Genomic DNA, 23,121 nt, shown 5'->3' with positions numbered 1-23,121 from the left:
TTTCTGGAGTGATTAATTAGCACGCTGTGAACTAAGTTCAGCATCGCGCAGTTAGTCACTTAAGGGAAAAAAATACACAGCTTGGTTGTTGGTTTTTCCTTCTGCTTAAGAAAACATACCAGTGTGTTAAGTACCACTTTGTGGCAACTGAAGATATGTCCCCCATTTAAGGGAGACTACTGCATAAACACTTAACATTCCACACTTAATAATGCTGTTACTCTTTCTTTAAAAAGCAACATTAAAAAGGGTAAGAACGTACAAAAAAAACTGAGTTCAGCTGTCCTGTGTAGCAGAACTTGAGTTGGTTTTAATCTGTGTTGTGAGCAATTCAGTGGTGTATAATGTTTTTTTCAGATCTATAACAGGAGATTTTTCATTTATTTTTATTTTAGTCTTTTAACGGTAAAGAGAAACACCAATCTGCTTCAACAAACAGTTCAGGGCTTGCTGAGCTGCATTTTGGGAATGGGTCAAAAGAAAGCATGCTATGAACGTTGAGGAAAATCTCATACACAATCTGGTTAAACTTCAAGTTATTGGGTTATATGAATGTTTTAAAACAGGTTTTTATACCTTTATGGTATATACGTTAGGCAAATCTAGTAGTATCTAATGTCTTTGTTCTATAAAGTGCTTTTAAAACCAGTAAGGGTGTTTCTTCAATGTCATAACTTCGGGCATGTTTACCAGTAGCTGTGGCATTCTTAATGCTTTTCAAAGAAACACTGACTCTACGTGGGTGTGATACTGTAGGGAAAAGAATTCAATTGCTTTGCAAAATGTAAATTGCAAAGCATTTTGCTCTAAGCATGCAGCCGGCATTTTTGTGTAAGCCAGTAGGGTTGATTAACATCATCTGCCATGTAACTAACTTGATAAACTCTCCCTCTTCTGATGTCTCACATGGAGGACTAGAATATTATGCAAGGTATTGAAAATGGAATTAATTCTACAGATGTGAAAAAAAAAACAACCCCAACAATTCATTACTTTTGGTCATAATTTTTCTGTAGTTGCTAATACAACTTTACTGTTTGGTCTAGCACTAGAATTTTTTTTTTCAGAATTGTGACATTTCTGGTACCTCAGAAGTCAAGAGATCTCTGTCAAGAAATTGTTGAGGATAAACTGCTGATGTTATGAGATTTGTATATTTGAGCTGAATTAGGAAAAGTTTAGCAGAATACTGTCAACAGGCTTTCCAATTGCTTTTAGTCTGATTTGTATCTTTTGAAAATGTTTTAAAACCAGCACTTAAATATTTAACTCACCTCAGAATTCAAGAGTAAATAGACAATTGCTTCTCAAACCATATCAGAAGAAAAGGTTACTAGGTAGTTTCAGTTCATGATAAGTTATGGTGTTTCTGTTGCTGTTTTAACATTTTTGCATCAGTGATATAGAAAGAAACACTGAGAAAATAAAAAAAAGTGGCTAATTGCCTGGACTCTTGAGTGCTATGTTGTGCAAGGTGGTTTCCTTCTTGGACACAACTTCTGCTTGCTTAATTGAAAGTGCTTGCAGTAGTGGGAACAAGCTTAAAAAAAAAAAAGTCTTGTTTTGCTGTACAGGCCAAGTAAAGGTTAACTTTTGTAAACGATAAAAGGCCTTGATTGTAAAGAAAAAAAATATTTGTTAGAATGGGCCTGTGTGTGCAAGCAGATCACCCGTCACCAAATGGATCCGAGCTGCCTGCTCATAAAATGTGATTTAGGGTATGTTCAGAATCAAAAGTTGGGGCAAAATTTCAAGAAGTGATGAATGCATGAAATGGATCAGTTGGTTTATTTTTGACCTCTTCAGCAAATGCTTTTCCAGTAAAACATAGACTGTAAAAAAAAAAAAAAAAAAAGCCAAGACTGGATAAAAGCAGAGGACATTTCTACAAAATCATTAGGATGCTTGGTCACAGAATTAAATAAGACAGACACCTGGTAAAAGAGAGAGAAAGCTATAAAATCTGCATATACAAATGAGAAGTTTAAAAGCATAGTTAGACTAAGAAAGAAAAACATTTTACATTAAGCAATAAGGAAGCCTGGAAAAAGATGGAATGGTGGAGTATTGTAATAACTATTATAAGCTATATAGGAAAAAATAATTCAAGCAAAGAGTTGGATCACTAATAATGTAAAAAATGTAGTGAGCCTTACACTGCCTCTTCTAACTTAAGAGAAGAAAGTATTAGAGATACTACTGACAGGAAGAGGAAGTGCCTGAGCAGTCAAACTTTTAAAAGTAATATGACATCAGGCTCTACCTGTTACATGTGCAAGAACACTGGAGGACTCTTATAAGCTTTTTTCCGGCAGGATTTTAATCCGTCTGAATTAGACCAAAACAGAAGAATGTGACAAAAAGCTTGCACAAAATGGGGAAACATGGCTGTGTTTGAGAGGAACTGTAGCAAGTGTTTCTATTCCACACCTCCCAACTTCAAATTACTTTGCTGTCATTTTATGTCACCTGCAACATCCATTCCAGTCTATGTTTATCTAGTGCAAAGGAGATATAAATGGTAGCACCAGAAACACGTTTCCATTCATCAGTTCAAGTAGCAGTGCTGAGGAGCAGCTCGCGTTGTGAAATGCATCTCATCTCTGGAACAGTATGGCTCAAACAAGTCGCTACATCTATACACAAAGACATGGTTTTGGGAGGGCTATTACATTTTATAGATAGTTTTCATTCTACCTTTTAATGGAGAGAGATACTATCTGAAGTGCAAGAGTGGGGACAGATTATCTGACGTCTTTTTGTGCCTTCCTCTAACTGAGGTCTCATACCTGACTGTTAGTGACTAACCTGGTGATAAACAGCTAAGACTCTCTCTCATTGTTAGCCCTTCACCTTATTTTCCCAGTTTAAGCTCCTAAGTGTCCTAGGAAGGAATATAGCCATGTTCATTTTTTGCCTCCTCTCTCCCAGGAAGCCCATATGTAAATTACTTTATAATCTCTTGGAGAGGACTTGCCTGATTAAGGCACATAAATGGAAATGAACGGGGAGGGAAGGTGATATCAGGTGGAAGGGGACAGATTCAAATGATACACTATTAGATGGTTATAACTGTTCAGAAAACACTTCTGCTTCTGTCTCAGAGAGAATGACCTTTGCAGAATCTTTCAGTGCTGTTCAAAGTCATGTGCTGCTTGAAACTTTATGGGATCTTATCTGTGTGAAATCATATGGGAAAAGATCTGTCTCCCTTCTGATTTGGTAATGGCCCCCAAGCCTAAAGTTGCTCTCTTTCGTAAAGTGGGTCACATTCCTTTCAGGATGAAAATAAAACATGGGAATTTACACTGTATATAAATATTTTCATACTTGAGGTATCTTTCAAGTATTCTGAAGATTCTTTGGCTGCATTAGCCAACCCCATACCCACAACCATATTAAAGTAAATGTCAAATTAGAGCCATATTAAATTAAATGGAAAGTACAAGAGACTTTTGGGGAATTGCCTTAATTATACTCTCCCCCCCTCCCCCCCCTCCCCTTTAGCAAGCTACAGCAGTGAGAACACAGCTGTATTTCAGACATTTTCAGATTTTCTAACTCAGGGTTTCATGATGGCACTGTCTGCACAGCTATGTGATTCTTACAGGCATCCTTCTAGGGCTCCATGATCTCTCCCCGGAGGGAATTCCTGTCTTTATATAGGTGTTTACTGACTTTATATGTCATGACCAGATTCTCTCCTTTCTGTTCACCTTCTCTGATGGAAGAACTCAGTAGGTGCTATTAGGACCCTTCTTAGCATCAAGAATTTGAACTCCATGTTCAAGGGACTTCTAAAATGCAAATCATACCATTAATGCTCATAGGCATTCTTCAGACCTATAGATATGTGGAAGGTTCTCTGGGAAGATGCGTGGTCAAGATTATTGCTTTCAGTGTTACCACCATGCTATGACACAGGAGGATTTAATCTCCCTTAATTAGAAACTTAATGCTTAGCAGAGGGTGTAGCTCATTTGGCAGCATCTGTGAGATGTCTAGGGAATCAGTTCTGTATTTTAATAGCTTTTTTTTTTTTGTGATGCCATCATTACAATCAGTAGGAACCAAAGCACTAAAATATTTTACTAAATGCTACTTCCTGTCAAAAATCAACCTAGGAAATAAAAAATTCTGTATTATGGGATATTTACTATATTTAGATATATATTAAGGCCACAAACTGAACTCTTTTCCTCTCAAGACATTGATAATAGCCTTAACCTATTTGCACTTAAATGATACTTGTGTAATTTCTGGAAACTCAAAAATTAATCTTAACCTGGTAAACTGTTAGCTGATGCAGTAAGCTCAAATATAACATTTCTACAGCGTCATTTTTTCCACGTACGTATCTGAAAATAAATGTTGCTGTCTCCTTTCTGAATGTGACAATGGACTGTGTTCTTCAAATTGAATTTAAAGATGAATTGTCACCCCACTTAAAGGCTATGTATAAGGAAGTTACATGCATAAGATAAATGGAGCTAAGAGATGCAAATAAGAAATAATTTTGTAAAAGCTAATTATTTTTGTATTTTTATGCCATGCAACAATGAAAATTGTAATCAGCTGTGATACCCAAATTTGATTTTTAGTCTTATGAGCAGGATGAATTGTTTATAGCAGAAGCTTTTGCTGTTTTGCTTGCAGAGTAAGTTGCTTCCAGGGAACAGGTTGGATGTCAAATATTTTGTTACTTGAATTTATTCTGCAGAGCTGGCAGTATGCATAGTCGGTGTAATACTGCTAAATGTTTGAAATGAAATAGTAGATTTTTTTGGCACTAGGATCTAAGGATGGAAATGCCATTTGGTACATAAAAGCAGAAAGTTGTAAATTACTACAGTACTAACTAGACTAAACACCCATAGTTCCTTTCTTAAGCAATACATTACTGAACTCCATCTAGTTTATTTATAATTCGCCCTTAAATTATGCCAGTTATGTTTGAGGAGAGAGGCAAATATTGGTAGTTTTCACAACCTGCATGAAGAGCAGGAAAACAAATTTGATACTATAGACACTGCTTTTTTGATAGCTTCTTTTGTTACTAAAGCTAGAAGCAGGCTAGGAAAGTTGATAGCAATATGATAACTTTTTGTCTGCCCTAGAAAGCCAGGATGTCCTGAAGGAACGTGTGGAAATTTCGTCTGTCTTTTATGAGACTGAACGAGATCAGTTCCATCTCAGAGGTTCTGGATATGCTTTGGGCAAAACAGACCATGTCTATCCCACCTGCTATTTTAGCTTTGTACAGGTCGGTACCTCCCTCTGCTCACACATTAGTATAGTCATCACCAGTAATATGCCTTTGTAATTCCCTTTTGCACTTGAACTTTTGTGTTTAAACATACCTGAGAGACCAGTCAGAAGTTATGCTTTTAGCAGGGTGAATTTTTTTTTCTGAGGAGTTGATACACATATGTACCACAAAACTGGAGACAGTATAGGCTCATTTCACTTTTCCTCAATTGGTAAAATAACATAAATCACTAACTTTTCCAGCAACCTTGCACAGCCTAGTTGTTTTAATTGAATATGTCTGGGTCAGAGAGAGTTAAGAGCTGTTTATGGGATATTAACATTTGTAGGGAAAAGATAGTAGTGTTCATCTTCTGCTCTCTTTGATAAATATAATGTTGGATTCAGTGACATTTAATATTCAGCCATCACACTTGCAAATATCATTTAATGTATGCAAAGGGGGCTTACAAATTGTTCTAATAACTTACAAAAGTTCTAGAACTTACAAAAAGTTCTATTAAACTTTATTCGGGCTTCTGGCTCGCATTAGCCGTTGAGCTCTGCAGCAATGGCTGAAGCTGGATGGCTGTGAACATTGAGTTGCAGCTGTCTACTACTCACCGTATTAAGGAAGCGCTGTTGTTTTTGTTTTACATGAGCACCATATGCTGTGAACTATCATAGCTTAAAGGTAAATATGTCCCCTGCCAGAGATACCCAAGTTGTAGAGCTAGTAATGTCCACTTTCAGGTGGGAAAGCAGGCTGGGGGTAGTGTTTGATGACTGTCTTACCTTCACAAATCAAACCCTTCTGTTCTTTGAACCATTGCATTTGTTTCCATCTTATTACTTGTGTTTTGTTATAAGAACGAGGATCGTTCAACTTTATACTCATTTGGAATGCAGATATCTGAAACTAAACTGCAGAATTATTAAACTATATCCAAAATTTGTTTGTATGTAAGTGCTATCAAACTCTTCTAAGAAGTTTTCATCTCTGTTGGAGAAATAGAAACGTTCTTCTATTTCCTTTTATAAATTTATGTGATGTATTAAATGTAAAGGTAAAATTAATTCCTTAAATTATGATTGGCAGTTTTTCTACAGAAATGGTGACGTGTGAGGCAGTAAGGGAGATGCATATAGCTTTTGCCAAAAATTCTCATGTTGCTGTTCCTTTTGTACTGTAAGGTCAGGGTGATAGTACGAAGCTGTGCCTGGAATCAGTTGGTACTCATTTCTACAAAACACTTCATAGCAGCAGTATATTTGAAAAAAAAAATATCAGAATAAGATGTAGTTTACAACCACTAATTAGAAGTCTTGATGAGTTCAGAATCCTTCTGCACAAAGGCCTGGGATGCAGGAAGGAAGCGGGGTTCCGATCAGTAACAGTCACCGTCTGAATCCCGGGGAGAGCTCCGTGTCATCTTGTAATCTGTCTTCTATGTGTTTCCCTCACTAACATATTAAAACTAATAATAGTTTCTCATTCTGTTTTATCAAAGCTAATCTTTAATTAGATGGATTAATTTTAGAACTAAAGCAAATGTCTTAAATTATAAATATGGGAGTAAAACTTAGTTTCTATTAAAAGATTAAACAGAGATGGTGAATAGTTGCAACTGCACTGGACTGTTTTATATAAAAATATATTTTGTCATCAATGACAGTTGTCAAAGGAATATATTTATAAATGTTGTTAATAATTCAAAAGGCCTAGTAAAGCAGATGGAGTCAATTGAGTGAAATTGTCAATAGAGTATTTAAAAGTATTTTTGCACAATTTTCTCATTTTAAACTGTTAAGCTAAATGCATATATTTCTGGAATTACGTGGGGGGGGGGGTTCTGGTGAACATAGTGAACAGAAATAGCTAATATAAATCCTTTTACCTAAGAATCAATTGTGCAAAGATAACTTGATGCACATTTTGGGGAGGAACTGCTCAACTACCAGAAGTGCTTTTGCTTTTCTTCCTGGCTAAATCCCAAATATTCTAAGCATATGGAACAATTTAGCAGAAAATACATAATTATCAAACAGATCTGTCTTTGCCACCTTGAACATTATTTCTTGTGGCAGGGTAAGTGAAACCTCATGTTTAGATTTTATTTCATTTGATCTTCTGCTGTATTGGCAGAAGATTACAAAAAAAAAAAGACAGATGGCACCATTAAAATATGAGTTGATTTGTGCTTACTCTAATATGAATCTGAATATACTTGATGCAGGCATGGCACAAACTTCTAACTGAAATTTTGAAGCAAAGAAACAAAAGTACATTTATCTTGGTAAGAGCCTGAACAATCTATGTAACTGTAAAAACAAGTTTAATTTCATGCAGGTGTTCACAAGCAAATGTATACACATTATTACATTCATTATAAATAAAGGTGCCATCAAATTTTGGCTTAAAGCTTGTTTCTGTTTTTTCTATGTGGAGGCCAAAATCAGTTAATGCTAGTTCTCTGTTGCAGTGTTCACTCTGTGGGCAGATATCATTACCGATGATATTGTAGCCTTATCTATAAAAAACGTGTTTTACATCTTAAGAAATGTGCTGTCAAGATTAATTCAGTATGCTCCCTGTTAAATGACTTCTGACTTCTCTTAATTATCTTACTTGATCTAAAGTCCTTTGAAAACTCAGTTTTCTGGACTAGGTTATGCGCTTCTTAGAGGTCTTTTCCAACCTTAATGATTCTATGACTGTAAGCATCCATCCCATAAAAGAGCAGAATGGCCCTTTCAGCAGGGTCTGGAGCAGGGACTGATCTTGTCCTTTGTGGTCAGTGCCCCAGCTGGGAACCTGCTCTCTGATTTTAACTTTCAGGCTTGAGAAGCTTTTTGATTCTTTTCTGTATGATAGAAAATTTTTAACAGGAAGAGTAGGTTTTACCTGTGCCCCCAGCTTTAAGACTTACTTCTACTGCAGTGGAAGAGAGGAGTGGGAACCACCTGTAGCAGAGAGGGGAATGAAACCTCAGTTTAGCGTGTCCTGATACTCTAAAAAAGGGCTATGTAATTTTCTCCAGACATAAAAGAATCAGTGGCTACCAGCTGTCAGAAGAACCTGGATTTATACCATATGGGGGAGAGCCAGGAGAACACCTAGTTTCTGGACTATGCTTGGGGTCAGGGTGAAGTGGATACCAAGCCATTCTTTCCCATCCAGAGGGAGGTATGGCAGCTATACGTGGTGGGGCTTACGGTGAAACTTAGGAAACTGAAGTACGTATGGTATTTAGATTGTGAGGTTTCTAAATAGTATATTGGGTATAGAACCCCAAATTTCATGTATCAGGTCCTTTATATGGATCTGGCCTTCTGGAGTTGAGTTGTACAGTACTCTGGCCTATAGCCATATCAATTTCTATTACAATTGTCCATGTTAAAACAGTATTTCCTATTATGTAACTGTCTTCAGAAGTCTGGGAGCCAGACAATAACTGGTCAAACCACCTACTAAAATGTTAAGAATGTTTTTCACTTCAGTAGCTACAGTTAATAAATACCGATTAAAAGTATTTTTATAAACTTGTAGTTGTGCTTGTTTCAGCTTTTCTGGTGGGACTTAATGAACAGTCCTCCCCATCGCTGTATTTAAGTTGGACTAGTTGTCTTCTGTTTCTTCCTTCTGAAGATTTTGGTGGAGTCTCCTGAAGCGGTATTGAAGATAGTATTGGATGGTCCATTCCCATAATACATGGTTACTCCATTTATCAAATTCAGTTTAAAACAACTAAGATTCTCTAGAAGAACTGAGAGAGAGAAATGTCATTCAGTTTGTAAAATTAAGTCAGGGTCTTAAGAATATAATTGGAACAGGTGCAGAGAAGGCCTAGAGAGTGTGTATTACAGGAGATGACTCTGAGTTTGTCACGTTTAGCATGGCAAAATGAAGGCTAGAGGTTATGATTTCTGTCTATGAATATACCAGGTAGGGTAACACTGAGAAGGGCGAAGAGCTGTTGAAGTTAATGGGCGGTGCTGTCACAGGAGGACATAGGAATAAGCTGGACATGATAAAATGTGCACTGGAGATTTGAAGGTTTCTAGTAGCAAAATAAGCCTTACTAGAATTTCAGAAAAAAAGAGGAGGGACTAAATATTCTTAAGATTTAGCTTGGTATTTACTGTGGTGATGTGGTCCCTCTCAAGTCTTAAATTCTTACAGCGGTTACTGACTGAAAATGTTGCTTTGTCTCCTTTAAGACATGGCACCTTCCAGCTTAACTTTCTAATGCCATTTCAGCTGCAGTGAAGGTCGAATATGCTTCAAAAAGCATTTCAAGAGGAAATGGTAATTACGTACGTACAGCCTTTCAAATGTCGAAGTTTCTTTAGAAATAGGAATATATGGAATTCCTGAACAAGAAAGGAATGTGTGTGAAATGAAGAGTCAGTGAAATGGGCCGTTCTTTCTGTGCATCTAGCAAAGTCTCATATTTTATGTAAAACTGTGGAACAAAGTTATGTGGAAACGGATGGAAATACCTTTTAAATTGTGGTGTAGAATTGTCAACTCCAGAGATACAAGATTCTGCAACAACACATCATGGGTACCTTATCAGCTCCATGGCCAGGTAGTGTCACAACTCTACAAAGGTCCCTTGTGCTGTCAGATTCTCACAGTAAGTTGTATGTCTAAATGGTTTGAAAACAAACACGCGCACACACACCCCCAATACAAACAGAAAACAAACAGAAAACCCCAAACCCTCAAAACACCTCCTCTCCCCAACCAAAAAAACTCTGCAAGTCTGCACAAGTCAGTAGTTCTTCTAAAGAGTGAAACTGCAACAAGAAACTGAAATCTTGTATTAGAAGTCTGAGATGCTATCGCTCACCTTTTGTTTTTGTGTGGTTGCCATCCACGGCAATCTTCTCAAGGCAGGAGCTTTCTTTGTTTATGTGTATCAGTGGATCAATTAAATGGTGATGCATAATGAATACTGTTTGAGCATCTATCTTGATTTCTGAGGCAGTTTAACAGTAGAATGGAAGTATTGAAAATATTGAGGCAATTTTTTGTAGGTTTTGGTTTACCAAAAAGCTTGTGCTACAAAAGGGATGTATCATTTCTGTGTTTAGATTTTTGGCAATAGAGCCTTAACTGGACTGATTATTTAAATGATAAGTAAAACTCTAGATTAAATTTTGAATCTTAAAAACATAAAATACGTTAAAATATTTTTAAGGCAAAAAAAGGTCCTCTCTATGAGAACTGGTGGATGTGCCTGGTAACGCACTAATCAAACTAGCCTTTTGCTTTATCTTTACTGTGGCTGTCTTCATACACTTCCCACTCAACCGAGCAGTTACTTTTCTGAAAGACTGGTAAATGAGTTGTCCAGTAGCAAATGTGTGTATTTTAATATTTAGTATAAAGTCCTCTAATGTTAGAATTAATGGAATAAGCTTTGCAAAACTTAGACCCATGGTTTGTGTGTGGTTTTATCAGACCACTTCTTTCTGAAAATGGAGGTATTCACAGGTTCACTTGTGGACGGACTAAAGCAGGCCCTCTGTGAAATGCATCCCTGTGGGGGAGAGCAGATGACAGGAGGCAGAGGTTCCTGTTTCCCTCAAGTCCTCTTCTTCCAGAGTTTAGCCTGTTTGCTCCAGTTCCCCTTCTTCACAGCCTTCCTTGCCTTTCTCCTTCCTTCTTCCTTAGGGCTGTAATGAATAAAACACAGTTTTCCTGTGCATCACAGTCTAACCCTTAACAACATGAGTTATATAATGCTTGCCGCTGCTAATTCTGCTTTCTGATGCTTCATCAAAAATACAGGCCTCTGTCCTGTGTGACCTCCTAAGCAGAGTCTTCAGTAAAAGTGCCTGGGATGAAATTCAGTCCAACCTTTTTTCCCTTTTTCTGCTCTCTGTGTAGAACGCCATTGAAATTTTTACCTTGTTTGTTATATTTAGACTGTAATCATTCATAGGTCTTTAATTCATAAACTTTACAGTTCAGTATAACAAACTAAAGTTGTCAGGAAAGATGATATTGAAATATTGTGCAGTCATAAGCTTTAAACTATGTATTATCTAATACGATTTTCATATGAGGCACTAAAATCTCTCCCAATTAGACAATCTGAACTTCTAAATCTTTACTGCGTTTATCCTTGCCGTGCTGCTGGAGTTAGAAGTGCTCTTATTCCGGTTTCATAGTTAAGGAAATGAAGTGTATGGTGCCTGTATGATTTCCACCACATCGCACAGGAAGACGGTGTCAGAACCACAAAACCATCCATCCTCTCAACTTTTAGGCATATTTTTGATAACTTCCTCCTTGTCTTCAGCCTCTCTGTCTTCCTCTTTCTCGCCCGCCCACCACACACCCTGCCCCGTGTATACGCTGTAGCGTAGCTTATAATCCTATATTTACTTGAAAAGTATAACAGTGTCTGTTACCATGTGAAAAATATACCTAAGCCACAGATGCTGTACTGTTTATTCCCTTTCTCATTTTTAGATAGTAGTTCTGCTGTCTTAAAACACTGCTGTGACTGAAGCCGTGGGGAAAGACAGCTGTCGGTTTTGGAGACTGTTGCAGTTAAACCGTCATTCTTTTAGGAGATTTAACTGTGATGTTTCTCCAAAATAACGGTGGAAACCCAGTGTCTTGTCCAAATTCTGGCTTAGGAAGTTGCTATACGTTTAGCCCATCACAAATAAACTCATTAGGCAAGATCTAATTCCTGTCCTGGTTACCTGCCGTTACCTATTCAGCTTTCCATAGGAGAGAGAGGTTAAGGTACGTTTCTTCTAAGAGGCTTTCTGCTGGTATAAAAAGAATACTAGGGAGAGCTGGAGCTTTTTAGTAGAGGCTTTCCCATATTTCAGGTGCTAGAAAGAAGGGGTTTATGGTTTTCTTCTTCTTCCTGTTTAGTATTTACCCATGTAGTTACGCACTTAGCAGAACAATGGGTTGTCAGTACAACAAGCTATTAAAATATATCTCCTAGTTTTATTATAAATGAGTTTTATGATTGAAATTGCGGTTCAGTAAACGCATAACTCTACATGCAGTAAAACGGCAAGTGGATTACTGACTTGTTGGTTCACCTTTGTGTAACTTTAAGACACTTTTAAAAGTTGCTGATATGCATTTGTATGAAATTTTTTACAGATATACCATGTAATAAAATTATTTAAATGACAAATTTAAATAAAAATCTTCTTCTATAGAAGAAGATTTTTATTCAAATACGTACTGTGTTAAAGTATAATATATCAAAACCAGACTGAAGAAAGGGAAATTAAAATATTATGTTACAGTATTCCAGGATAAAGTGGTTTATCAACAAAAGGTGTACAGAAGGGTTTTGAAACCTTTTGAAAGTTTTTTTTTTTTCTGTTTTTGTTTGGTGGTGGTGGTGGTAAATTTTACCAAGCAGCAATATTAAATGTAAAAAAAAAAAAAAAAAAAAATGTTTTTTTTGCAGTGGAACAGTAAACTCATTTACTGTCTCATAAATAATCTTGTGATCCAGAAATGCAATTTCTGGGAAGTTCACAGCTCCCTTTGAGTCTTGGCCAGTGAAATTTGATTGAAGTTTAGATAGAAAAAAAAGGTGATACTCCTGCCAGGTTTTTGTCCGTCTTATGATTTATAACTGAATGTTGGAAATGTGTCCTTGCCATAGACCTAGAAACCAAGTAGCACTGGTCTGAGCTCACAGACATGTCAATTTTGAAAGGGCAAGCAACAGACTTCCTTATGCCAAAAATAGCTTTTGTGCTAAATTATTTAAGCATAGTATTTGATCACAGATAAATGGAAAATAATATTTTGCACTTTGGACCTTTTTTGTATAGTGGGGGAAGCCCAAGGTCATTTTAAAATTAGATTGGTTTTGTTGGGTGAATCCGAAATATCACACATTCAAAAAACATGGTACTTGGCATTGAGAAAAATGCTGTGTACTGGTTTTATTCCTCATGTATATTTGTTATACATTGATTGCAATGAAGAGAATATTTTAGATTCCTGCAGCAGTTCAAGTAATGTGTACCGCTTCTGTGCTTTTCTGTTGTTGAGTGTAAAATATGTATGAAGACATGTCTGAAGTGTAAGTACAGCAGGCCATTGGGAAGTTCTGGAGCTCTACCTTGAGTAATTTCAGTCCAATGTTGACAAAATATTTACTGGTTTATTTTTGGTTTGTAAGTCTGCTTTCATCCATGGTCTGTGAAATGCTCAAGAACGATTCTTAATAGAAACTTAATATTCAAGTTCTATATCTTGATTATACCAAAAGTATAAATAGTTCTCTTTAGTCTAGCAAACAAATACGGCTTTATTGTAGCAGTTGCTTTGGTGGCAACCCCTAAAGATTCCTAATAGTTTCTGTTGAAACCTTTTGTATTAAGGCACTTTTAACTCTCAGAATCATCCACTTTTAGAGACGAAAATTTCCTTTTTCTCTTTTATCTCTAGCCTAAGCATTTTGGGAAAAATCCTACATTTCTTCCTCCCTTGAAGAAAATTTCTTGTATACTTGAACATCCTCACAGCTGGGTAGACTTGTGCTCTCTCTGCCATGTCTGATTGTATAGCTGATGAGTTTGGATGTTACTTGGTTTGAATTTGGGTTAAGCTAGAAAGTACTGGATGACTGAAAATTGAGGAGTGCAGAACTTGCATTGTGTTCAGTGCAGGTCTGTGGAACTGAGGGACTGTGGTTTGAGCCACTGGAACAAAATCTGCATTGCAAACGAGATGCATGCCTGGAAATTCTTGATTTCTAGAGATTGGTACACATCAGTAGGCAATCTGTATCTGTACAGCAGTTAAGTTATTGATTCTCAAAAGCTCAGGAAATTCCCAGAACCTGACCACTTACTTTTTACCCTTGTTCTCTTCTACTTTTTTAATTAGTGGAAATACTTTTTTCAGGCTTTTTTTTTTTTTCCATCTCTCGTTAAAACTTGTTCTGGTAAAAGTGTTATTCCCCCTCAGTCTCTTTTTTTCTTCTTTCACCCGCCATAACCTACTAATATTTCTTTGAAAGTATTAATGGTGATATGGTTTATCCTCTTGTGATAGCTGCTTCATGGCATTTTCTCTCTCTTGAACCATGAATAATTTCTTTGAGGCCAAATCAAGAAATACCTGTCTCCCATGGCTCATAGGTTCTTTCAATTGCTTTTCTGAAATAAGTAGACATGTTTAAATGTCTCAACGTTAGCTGAAAATATGCTCAGGAATCAAAGCACCATGTCCTCTGAGGTCAAAGGTTGTTTGTTACTAATTTTTTTAACCTTTGTTTGGCTTTTTTTATGGAAATATCAAAATATAGGCAGCTCCTGCATATGTTTTATTGGTATTTTTCTGCTTTAAAAGTAAAATGTATTCTTTGAAAGCAATTCCAGTATTGTCATAATTTGGCACATTCGGTCATTCACATGCTTAAGAGGAAAAAGGTATCCTTTGTTACTAGTCACTCCCAAATGTACAATTTCACACTCATTTTGCTTAAGTTTACAAAATCCTGTTATTCAGCTTCCATGACTAGTTTTGTAAATTGTTTTTTGCATATATTGCTCCAGAGTGTGTCAGAACAGGGATGTATTTTTTACATTTTTATTAATGTATTTACTTTTTGGTGTTTTGATACTAATGGAAAATACATGTTGTTATCCATCCATCCATAGTTTACTGTAATTTACAAGCTGTATTTTAAATTTACAAGGAAGACTGCCCTTAAATTGTTTCCTCTTCAGACATGTAAGAAATAAAAATGCTGATGCATATCACAACTTTCAGATTTAATTGTTAATAGATGGCACAGTAATGGGAGGCCAAGATATTGGAATTAGAAAATGAAAACATGGAAGTTTTCAATATTATAAACTTGTCAGTACTAAAAACAAGGATGTGTCAAAAATCTGATCGTGTGGAAACTGAGTGCCTGAGACCAAGAGCCAGCTGACCAAATAAATGACAAAATTTTGCTAAATTGGTGGCATAATTATAAATTTAATTGACTTATCAGAATTTCTGTGAACAAAGATAAATTGTCTACCATACATTGCCTTTTTTTTTCTTTTAGTACTTTGGTGTAAATACTTGCTCAGCTGTTAGTAGGATATAAATAAACAATATAAAGCTATCTTGAAAATTATTCAGAATTCATAAATGAAGGGGTAGGAAATGCAAAACTTAAGTATGCAAAATACGGTGAAAACTCTTTTTTCCGCATATGTAACATGTTTTACTTGTACATGCAGCCTACACAGAAGTCTATCTTACCTCTTTGTGTAACATAACTAAAACTTTAGAGATACAGTTATAATTCTGAATTGTATTTTTGTCTTGTATCTCTAAGTACAGAGCAATCCTTAGCAAGTCGTATTAATGAAATGTACCATTTATGCTATCTAGTAGAAGTGTAGCTATTTACAAGATATGCAATCAATGCATGTTTTTAAAAAAATCATTAATTGCATTTTTTTCTTTGTGTTACTTAATAACTTTCATAAACGTTTTTCCCTTTACAGTCTCAGAGATAGCAGGTGCAAAACGTTTCATATTATCTTAAGTAAAGGAGATAGCTAAAGTTGCATATAGATACATGGATATATATATATACACACACTATTTTCTCCCACTTAAAATGGATCTTTTGCCAGTGTAAACAATTTAGTGTATGTTAATGATTTAGGCAAGAGTTTAATATTAAACTTGGTTTTCTCAGCAGTGCCCTCCTTGTTTTGGCTGGTGAACTTCATGTTGGGGATTAGCATTTGTTGCTGAAGTGAGTAAGACCACCCCCCTCATGAGAACTGTTGTTTTTTAAAGTAATCTAGAACAGACTAGTTGAATTTTATAATTCTACTGAAAAGGTTATGAAACAGTCTAAATTGGCTCTGACTGCAAACTTTGACCTGTTTGGCCGCATTGTGGGAACTGTGCCAAAATTGGATATAAAGCAGTTCTGGGAAGCTCTTTAAGATTAAATTCCAGGACTGCATGACTGATGTGCTAACGATATACTTGTGATATTAGGCAAGTGTTACTTCAATACAGTTTTAGGCTTGAACAGATCATTCACCTAAAAGTAAAAATTATCTCCAGCCTGATTTAAGTAATTTGTTGCATCTCAATCTGATTTTTAAAGGCCCAGTTAAAATTTGGCATCTTGATATTCCTTTCTCTACACCTCTCTGCGGTGAGCTACCCTGGCTCCTCAAAAACTTTTTGCTATGCTTCTTCTTTGGGGAAGAAAAGGTAGGAAAGAGAAAAGGTTCTAACCGTAGAGTATCTTGGTATGGTTTCCATGAAGCTTTTCAGCCAGCAATAGCTGAATCGGTTTGTATTCAGCACTCTTAGAACACATGGCTGGTTTAGGCGAATTTTGAGATGGAAAGTCTGCTTAATCATACATTTCTTCACTCCTTTAATAATAATAAGAGACATTTGGTGTGGGAATGCTCAGGTTTCAGTTGAGAATAATCTTTCCAGCCTCCACAGCTGAGCACCAGCAAATGTAGTATATTTTCTTCACTTATGTTAGAAAAACTTCTTTATTCACTCAACACAGAAAAAAATTACCTTTTTTTTTCTTGTTTATTTTGTTCTTCCTGATGCTTTGCAAACATGCACTTTTTTTTCAAATTAAGTAGTTGCTAGACTTGAGGAAAACAGTATAATAGAACTTGGTTTGGCTGAGTTGCGTATTGCCAGTGTCCTGATAAACACTACTAGGGATGTTGTTCTATGGCCAGACAACTGAATATTCCATAAGACAGTAGTCACGTGCAGGTTAAAGGCATTTTTATTAGGTTTCATTTTTACTGATATTCCTTTTGAATATTTGTCCAAATATTGTAGGTGTGTTACTTCTTTCATGGAAAGGGAAACTGGAATGGGTTTTGAATGCTTTTCTGTATTACTTTAAGAAGTTTAACTGCCAATATTATTTTCTTAAAGTAATAGTAAAGTAGACAAGTATTTGTGTGTTAAATCAGGCTTCTATATGAATGCCCATTAGAAAGTTGGCTAGATAGTTGCTGACGTACACCTTATGCTGAATTCTCTGCCTCTCCAGTTACTTTAACTTTGCAACAATTAGTACAGGTAGTGTCCTCGAGTATGTCAGTAGAGTGTATTTGCACTTGCTGTGTGACACTTTTGCGATTCTCTGGTGTTGTAACTTCTGGTAAACAGAGTAAGGAATCACTGTTTACAGGATTCCTGCTGAAGGTGCTCTGGTAGCTACAGGTGGCTGCATGGTCATTGATTTTGCAAGCTGAACTGGATGAAATAGCAGAGATGGGACTTCAAAGCAGCTGGCTCTCAAGTGAGGAAATGATGGCAAAGGTTCTTGCTGAGAACAGGAGTGGCAGCCCAGAAGGAAGAGGTCACCAGTTGTTGTGGGTCGCAGCTGGGGGAGCATATCTACCAAATAGAAACCCTAGAGATCAAGCGTTTGAAGGTGAGAGGCCTTTTTCACCCTGATCTAGGGCCTCTCTTGGAGTACAGCATGGAGATTAAATGAGACAGTGGATAGACTCTTTTTTTTTTAATAATTTTCCTCATATTCTTTGCTATGCTTCTGTTGTTAGGAGTTAAGATTATTGCATTACATAAAAACCTGTTAATTTCTTGATCGCTGCTCACAGCTAATGGGGGAAGGACTTGAAGGTTTTGTTTCCAACTGGATCCACTGAGTAATCACAGTTGATCTTAAGTGTGTCTAAGTTCAGGCACCTGGTTTGAAGAGAGGAAGAATCTGAGAATTTTCTTCTATAAAAGGTGAAAGCGGTAGGTCTAATATTGAGGGAAATGCATTCTGAAAGGCCAGTTAGGACCTAGATGTGTTGTTATTCCTACAACTCCAGCAGCTGCAAAGCATACTGATTTTCTGCATTACAACAAAGAGAATAATTTCTGAGTATCTCAACAAATAGTTCATGAAATTCATCTATCATGTACTATCAGTTGATTCAGCATGCTGCTTGTAACTCATGCAGTTTGGGATATATCCCAAAGCACTTTCTCATACTGAATGTTATTCCCTGGAAAGAAGGAAGACTGCTTAATACCTGTTCTCTTTAGGTATTGAAAATAATTTTTCAATGAATACTTACATGGGTTTAAAATTAAATATGGCTTTTGGCAGTAGTTAGAACTCAGTTGCTTGAATTCTCTTCCATACTTGAAGAAGTAGTTGTATGTCAGATTTATTTTTTTTCCAGATATGTTGTTAATCTACTAAAGTATACTACATCTCTGTACAAATCTCTCGTCACCTGAATGTAACAGAACCAGATAAGGAGTTGGTAAACACCGATGTTACCATTGTTATTTAATTTGTCTTTGTAGATATAATGTAAAACTGACTATCTTTTACATTTGCTGGTTTGAGTGCTAAACCATTTCACAATTGTAAAATAAATGTACCAAAAACTGATGATGTTCTCTGTCTAGAAAACCTATTAAAGGTCACTATCTAGTTTTGTTGTCTTTGGGATTTAGCTTTTACTTCAAATCAGGAAAGTCTAGGCAATGGAAATGATGCTTGTTTCTGGACATAGGATTAAGTGACAATCATTAACCTACTTGGAAAGCATGTGCTTACAATCTAGCCCTCTTGCTAAAATAGTGTAGCAGAATTTTTTTTTTAACAGGTATAAACAACTGTGATTTTTTTTTTTTTTGCTTTAATGTTATTCATGGGAAATTCTGAGAAGGAATTTGATTGTGTCTTTCACGTCTTTTAGAGTATGTATAGAGATATATTTTTTTTTTTTCTATTTACTCTATGGGAGTATTCATGTTTTAATTTCCTGTGGCTGAAAATTAAGAGGGGATAGGCTGATGTGTTGTACTTAATTCAGACATTCAGAAATTATAAAGCAATGAACTACTGGGATTATTTCATCTGACTACATGAGTAACATAGACTATGAGAAGTCGCAGAATACATGGCTGATTTTAAACTAGGTGATGTTGACTGTAATATTACCTTTGGTGGACGAGTTACCCTTTTTAGCTTTAGTTCTCCTCATCATCATCAGTTACTGTATCTCTAGCTGGTATTTCTGAGGCCACAGCATTGTGTGTTGTGACTAAGTCTTTTCAGAATTACTGCTTCGCAAGATGGCCCTCCCGTACTGTAAAGGCCAGTTGTTGTTGGGATCTGGCAGCCTTCAGTTTGACCGTATTGAACCACATGTTGCAAGTTTGCATCCAGGTAGCCAGGGTTGCTCAGCGTCAGGGACCAGTGTTGTCTCTGTTACTCTTATTGTATTTGTGTCAACCTAAAATCTTACTAGCATTATTTTTTTAATGTTTGCTTGAAGAGTATTGATAAAGAAATTTAATCACACAGGGCTGGTAATTACCATACCATAATTATATTGACATTGTAAACTTTACAAGTTACATCTATAATTTCTTTAATAAAAGTTTATACTTAGTTTGAATACTGTTTGGGTTTTTTTTTTTTACTACTACCTTCTTTTAAATATTTATTATTCAAAGTTCTGTATCATCCATTCCATTGTCTTGTCTCCCCAGTAGGAAATTCATCAGGCTGTTTTTAAAATCTTGAATAAAATGTATCAAGTCTTGTTGATCTAAAATATCCATATTCAGTCACTTCTGTTTAGCTCTGTTGGACTAACAGGACTTTTGTCGTGAAATGTAAATATCGCACTTGTTATTCTCAGAAGTATTAAACAGAAATACTTGGTCATCTTTCCTGTTTTTTTTTCTACATTATTATTTATATTTTTCTCACTTCCACCTAACCACAAACCAATGCTGCTGTTGCAATTTTTATGTGCTTCTAGCCGATTTGACTTTTGATTTTTGTGAAATTGGCCTTTTCTAGTACCAGCTAAACAAAATTTGGGTTTTATTAAATAAACGCAATTTAGTTTTTGTGAAATCAAGGGAAAACCACACCTACCTAAGCAACATCTGCACTTCAGTTTTGATGCCCCTTTATTAATTGAGAAGAAGGATGATAAAAATTTTACTTTCCGTAGATGGAACAGTTAACCTTTTTCCAACTTAGTCTTTAAAAGCGTGTGGGTGTTTTAGAGCTGTCACTTAGTGATGCATCTCCAAAGTCTCAGAACGTGAAGTCCCCTGTAGTGCGGTCTTGTCACCCTCCTTATGGGTGTTGAGGGAGAAACTCCAGTGACTGGGTGGCTTGCAGCAGGCACTAGCAGGCCTGTGGTTTATCTGTCAGAACAAGGTGAACTTGAGTTTGTTTTTTTTCAGGAGTTGTACACATCCAGTGATGTATACAGCTGCAATTTCCACTGTATCTTCCATTTTTTTTTACCCCAGATTGTCAGCAATTTTCCATCTGTCTCAGTTTACAACAGCTTGATTTCATCCACATTCTGGTTTCTGCAAAAGGTGTAGGTTCCAATTCAGCAAAATATGTAACTTCATGTGTACCTATACACATGCTTTGAAATTTAGGAGGAATATAGCCATACCAGTGTGTAAGCTGTGTTTGAGCTCTAGAGCTCCATTACTTGATAGATGTAGAGCAGAATATCGTTCACTAGTCAATGACCTGTAATTCCTCCCCCTCATTTATTATTTGCACATTATAAAAGAAAAACATCTGTATGTAATTGTATATCGTATTTTTCAGAATGGCAAGCGTGATTAGGTATCTTTACTTGCAACTTCCAAAGCTGAATGTGGGCTTTCTCAATAGTCATACAATGTAAATTAAAAGGTTAATAAGTTTTATTCTACTGCCAGTGGACTTCACAGGTTTTTAGTGAATGTTCTAGATATCCTTTTAAAATAATGCTTAGGGAAAAAATATTGCTACATCTTCCACTCACTCGAATTTAAAATGAATTTGCAATTGCAACTCTGTGTGGCCTATTACAGGACTTTTTGACTATCTGGTAGGAAGAAGAGCATTAAGGTTTTAATTTCAAAGCAAACCCTCAGATAAATTCCTGACTGATTAATCAGTTAATGTCTTTTTAGAACATGTTTTTCCTCTGCGGTGCCTTTGAGGGATATTTTAATGAAAACTGTCTGGCTTGAAAGTTGTTAGCTGCAGTGATAGCTTAAAAAAACCTGAAAGGCATAATTTATCTTTCAATTAATATACTTAGTGTAAAATATCATTTAACCTAGTTGAAAAGTGAGTGAACAGGAGTTCTTTAGGATTCTTGACTAAAGTTCTGAGCATCTGAAAAATGAAGGTTTTCAGCAGGTTGAAAAAATCATTTGGAACTTAGGGTGAATATCTCATTGTTATGAGATAAACTGTTGCTGTTTTACAGAAGTGCAGTTGGTTTTATAAATTACCCTTGCTTTGCAGTTTAGAAATTTTGGGCTTGGGGGTGGTGGTGTTTAGCTTTATGGTAAAGGTTTAAGGTACAATTACTCAAGTAATTTTAAGCTGTTTAGACACTACAGACCCATGCAGACTAATTTCAGATTTGGAGACTTTTTTTTTTCTTTTTAGAACTATGTGCAAAGTAGATAAATTCTGAGTTATGGACAGTCTTTGAGTATCTAGTTTTACTTGACAGCGTCCTGTTTATTAGAAGACAGTGCAGAGATGGGAGGTAGTATGTCTTTCAGGTACTTTGTAGCAATTTGGTCTGATTCTTCATCCCTTATTCATTGAGTAATTTTTTCTTTCAGTTGGATCTATTTGAGTCCTGAATAATGATGATTCATGATTATAGTATTTTATCTGAAATTGGAAAGTTTGCTTAATTGTTTAAATGGTTAAAATTTAACTATGGTAGAAAAAAAAAAGCCTTTTTGTTTGAAATAGCTTTCTTTGTTTTCTTTAATGTGTAATATGCATTTAGGGTTCCTGTGTCTTTCCTTCCTTTCTCTGAAGGGAGCATTAGGTTTAGAGCAGGCTTATATCCGAGGTACCATAGTTTGATGTCTGCAATTAGATGGGATAAGAATAAGTATAAGTGTTGTCGCACCTTAAAGCAGAGTTGTTACTAGGTTATAGGAGGTTGTTGTATGAAAACAAAAATGTCCTTTATTAACAAGAGTGACAAACTAAAAGTGAGCCCTACAGTAAAAAGAAGAAGAAAAAAAGGAATAAAATAATGAGATTTGGATTGATTTCAATAGTACTGATTCTGTTGTGAAAGTAGTATAGTTTATAAAGGAGATGGATGATAAATGTGGGGGTTATCTCTAAAGTTAAGGAAAAAGTCTGACATTGAAACAGAAATCTTTCATTAGATTGACTTTATAAGAATTTTTAAAATATAATTTTTTTCTTACACAAAATAGCACATCATCGCATAAATTTCTAGCGAGCCTTTCAAAGATCACTCAACTTTTTTCTTTCTTTTTTTCTAGTTGCATTAAAATCTAACTCTACAAGACCAGAAAGAAATGACATTCAGGAAAATTGTAGAACAGCAAAACATGGAGAAGGGATGCAGATCCTGGAAGGAGAACTCTTACTGCAGGTATGTCTTGCAGTGGATGTATTATACAAAGATTTACAATTTAAAAAAAAAAAAAAAGGATTATATTATATTTAACGTACCAGTTATTCACTGATGAGATTGAAAAAAGGAAATTTTCTTATTGTCAAATTCTTTCCTCATTTTCTTTAGGTTAATATTATACAGCTCTTGCACTTTTCTCTGGTGGTAGTAATGACTTTGAAGAGTGGGTGTTAGACTACAGGGTCCTCTTAACTCTTTCTGAGTCATTTCTTAGAGTTGTTTTTTCCCATCTCTTTGCATCTATTGTTAATAAAGATATTAATATAAAGAAACAATCTTCATAAAGGTCAGATAGGTTAGTCATCTACTGTAAATTTGGTGAGTAACTGTCTAAAAAACCTATTTCTCTTTAAAAGACCTTGGGCTTGCTGGAAT

General features: G+C 35.8%; 1 protein-coding gene across 1 annotated transcript in view; it reads left to right on the top strand.

Annotated features, from left to right (window-relative positions):
• Positions 1 to 23,121, top strand: part of AHR (aryl hydrocarbon receptor) — a 65,491-nt gene that overhangs the window by 17,889 nt on the left and 24,481 nt on the right. Inside the window, exon 3 of the mRNA XM_076331388.1 lies at positions 22,592 to 22,704. Coding sequence (XP_076187503.1) covers positions 22,592 to 22,704 — 113 coding nt within the window. The remainder of the gene's footprint in view (positions 1 to 22,591; positions 22,705 to 23,121) is intronic.

This window comes from Aptenodytes patagonicus, chromosome 2 (genome assembly GCF_965638725.1).
Source record: "Aptenodytes patagonicus chromosome 2, bAptPat1.pri.cur, whole genome shotgun sequence".
NCBI classification, from domain to species: Eukaryota; Metazoa; Chordata; class Aves; order Sphenisciformes; family Spheniscidae; genus Aptenodytes; species Aptenodytes patagonicus.
Note: the sequence above shows the minus strand (reverse complement) of the source record. Positions and strands in the feature narration are given on the sequence as shown.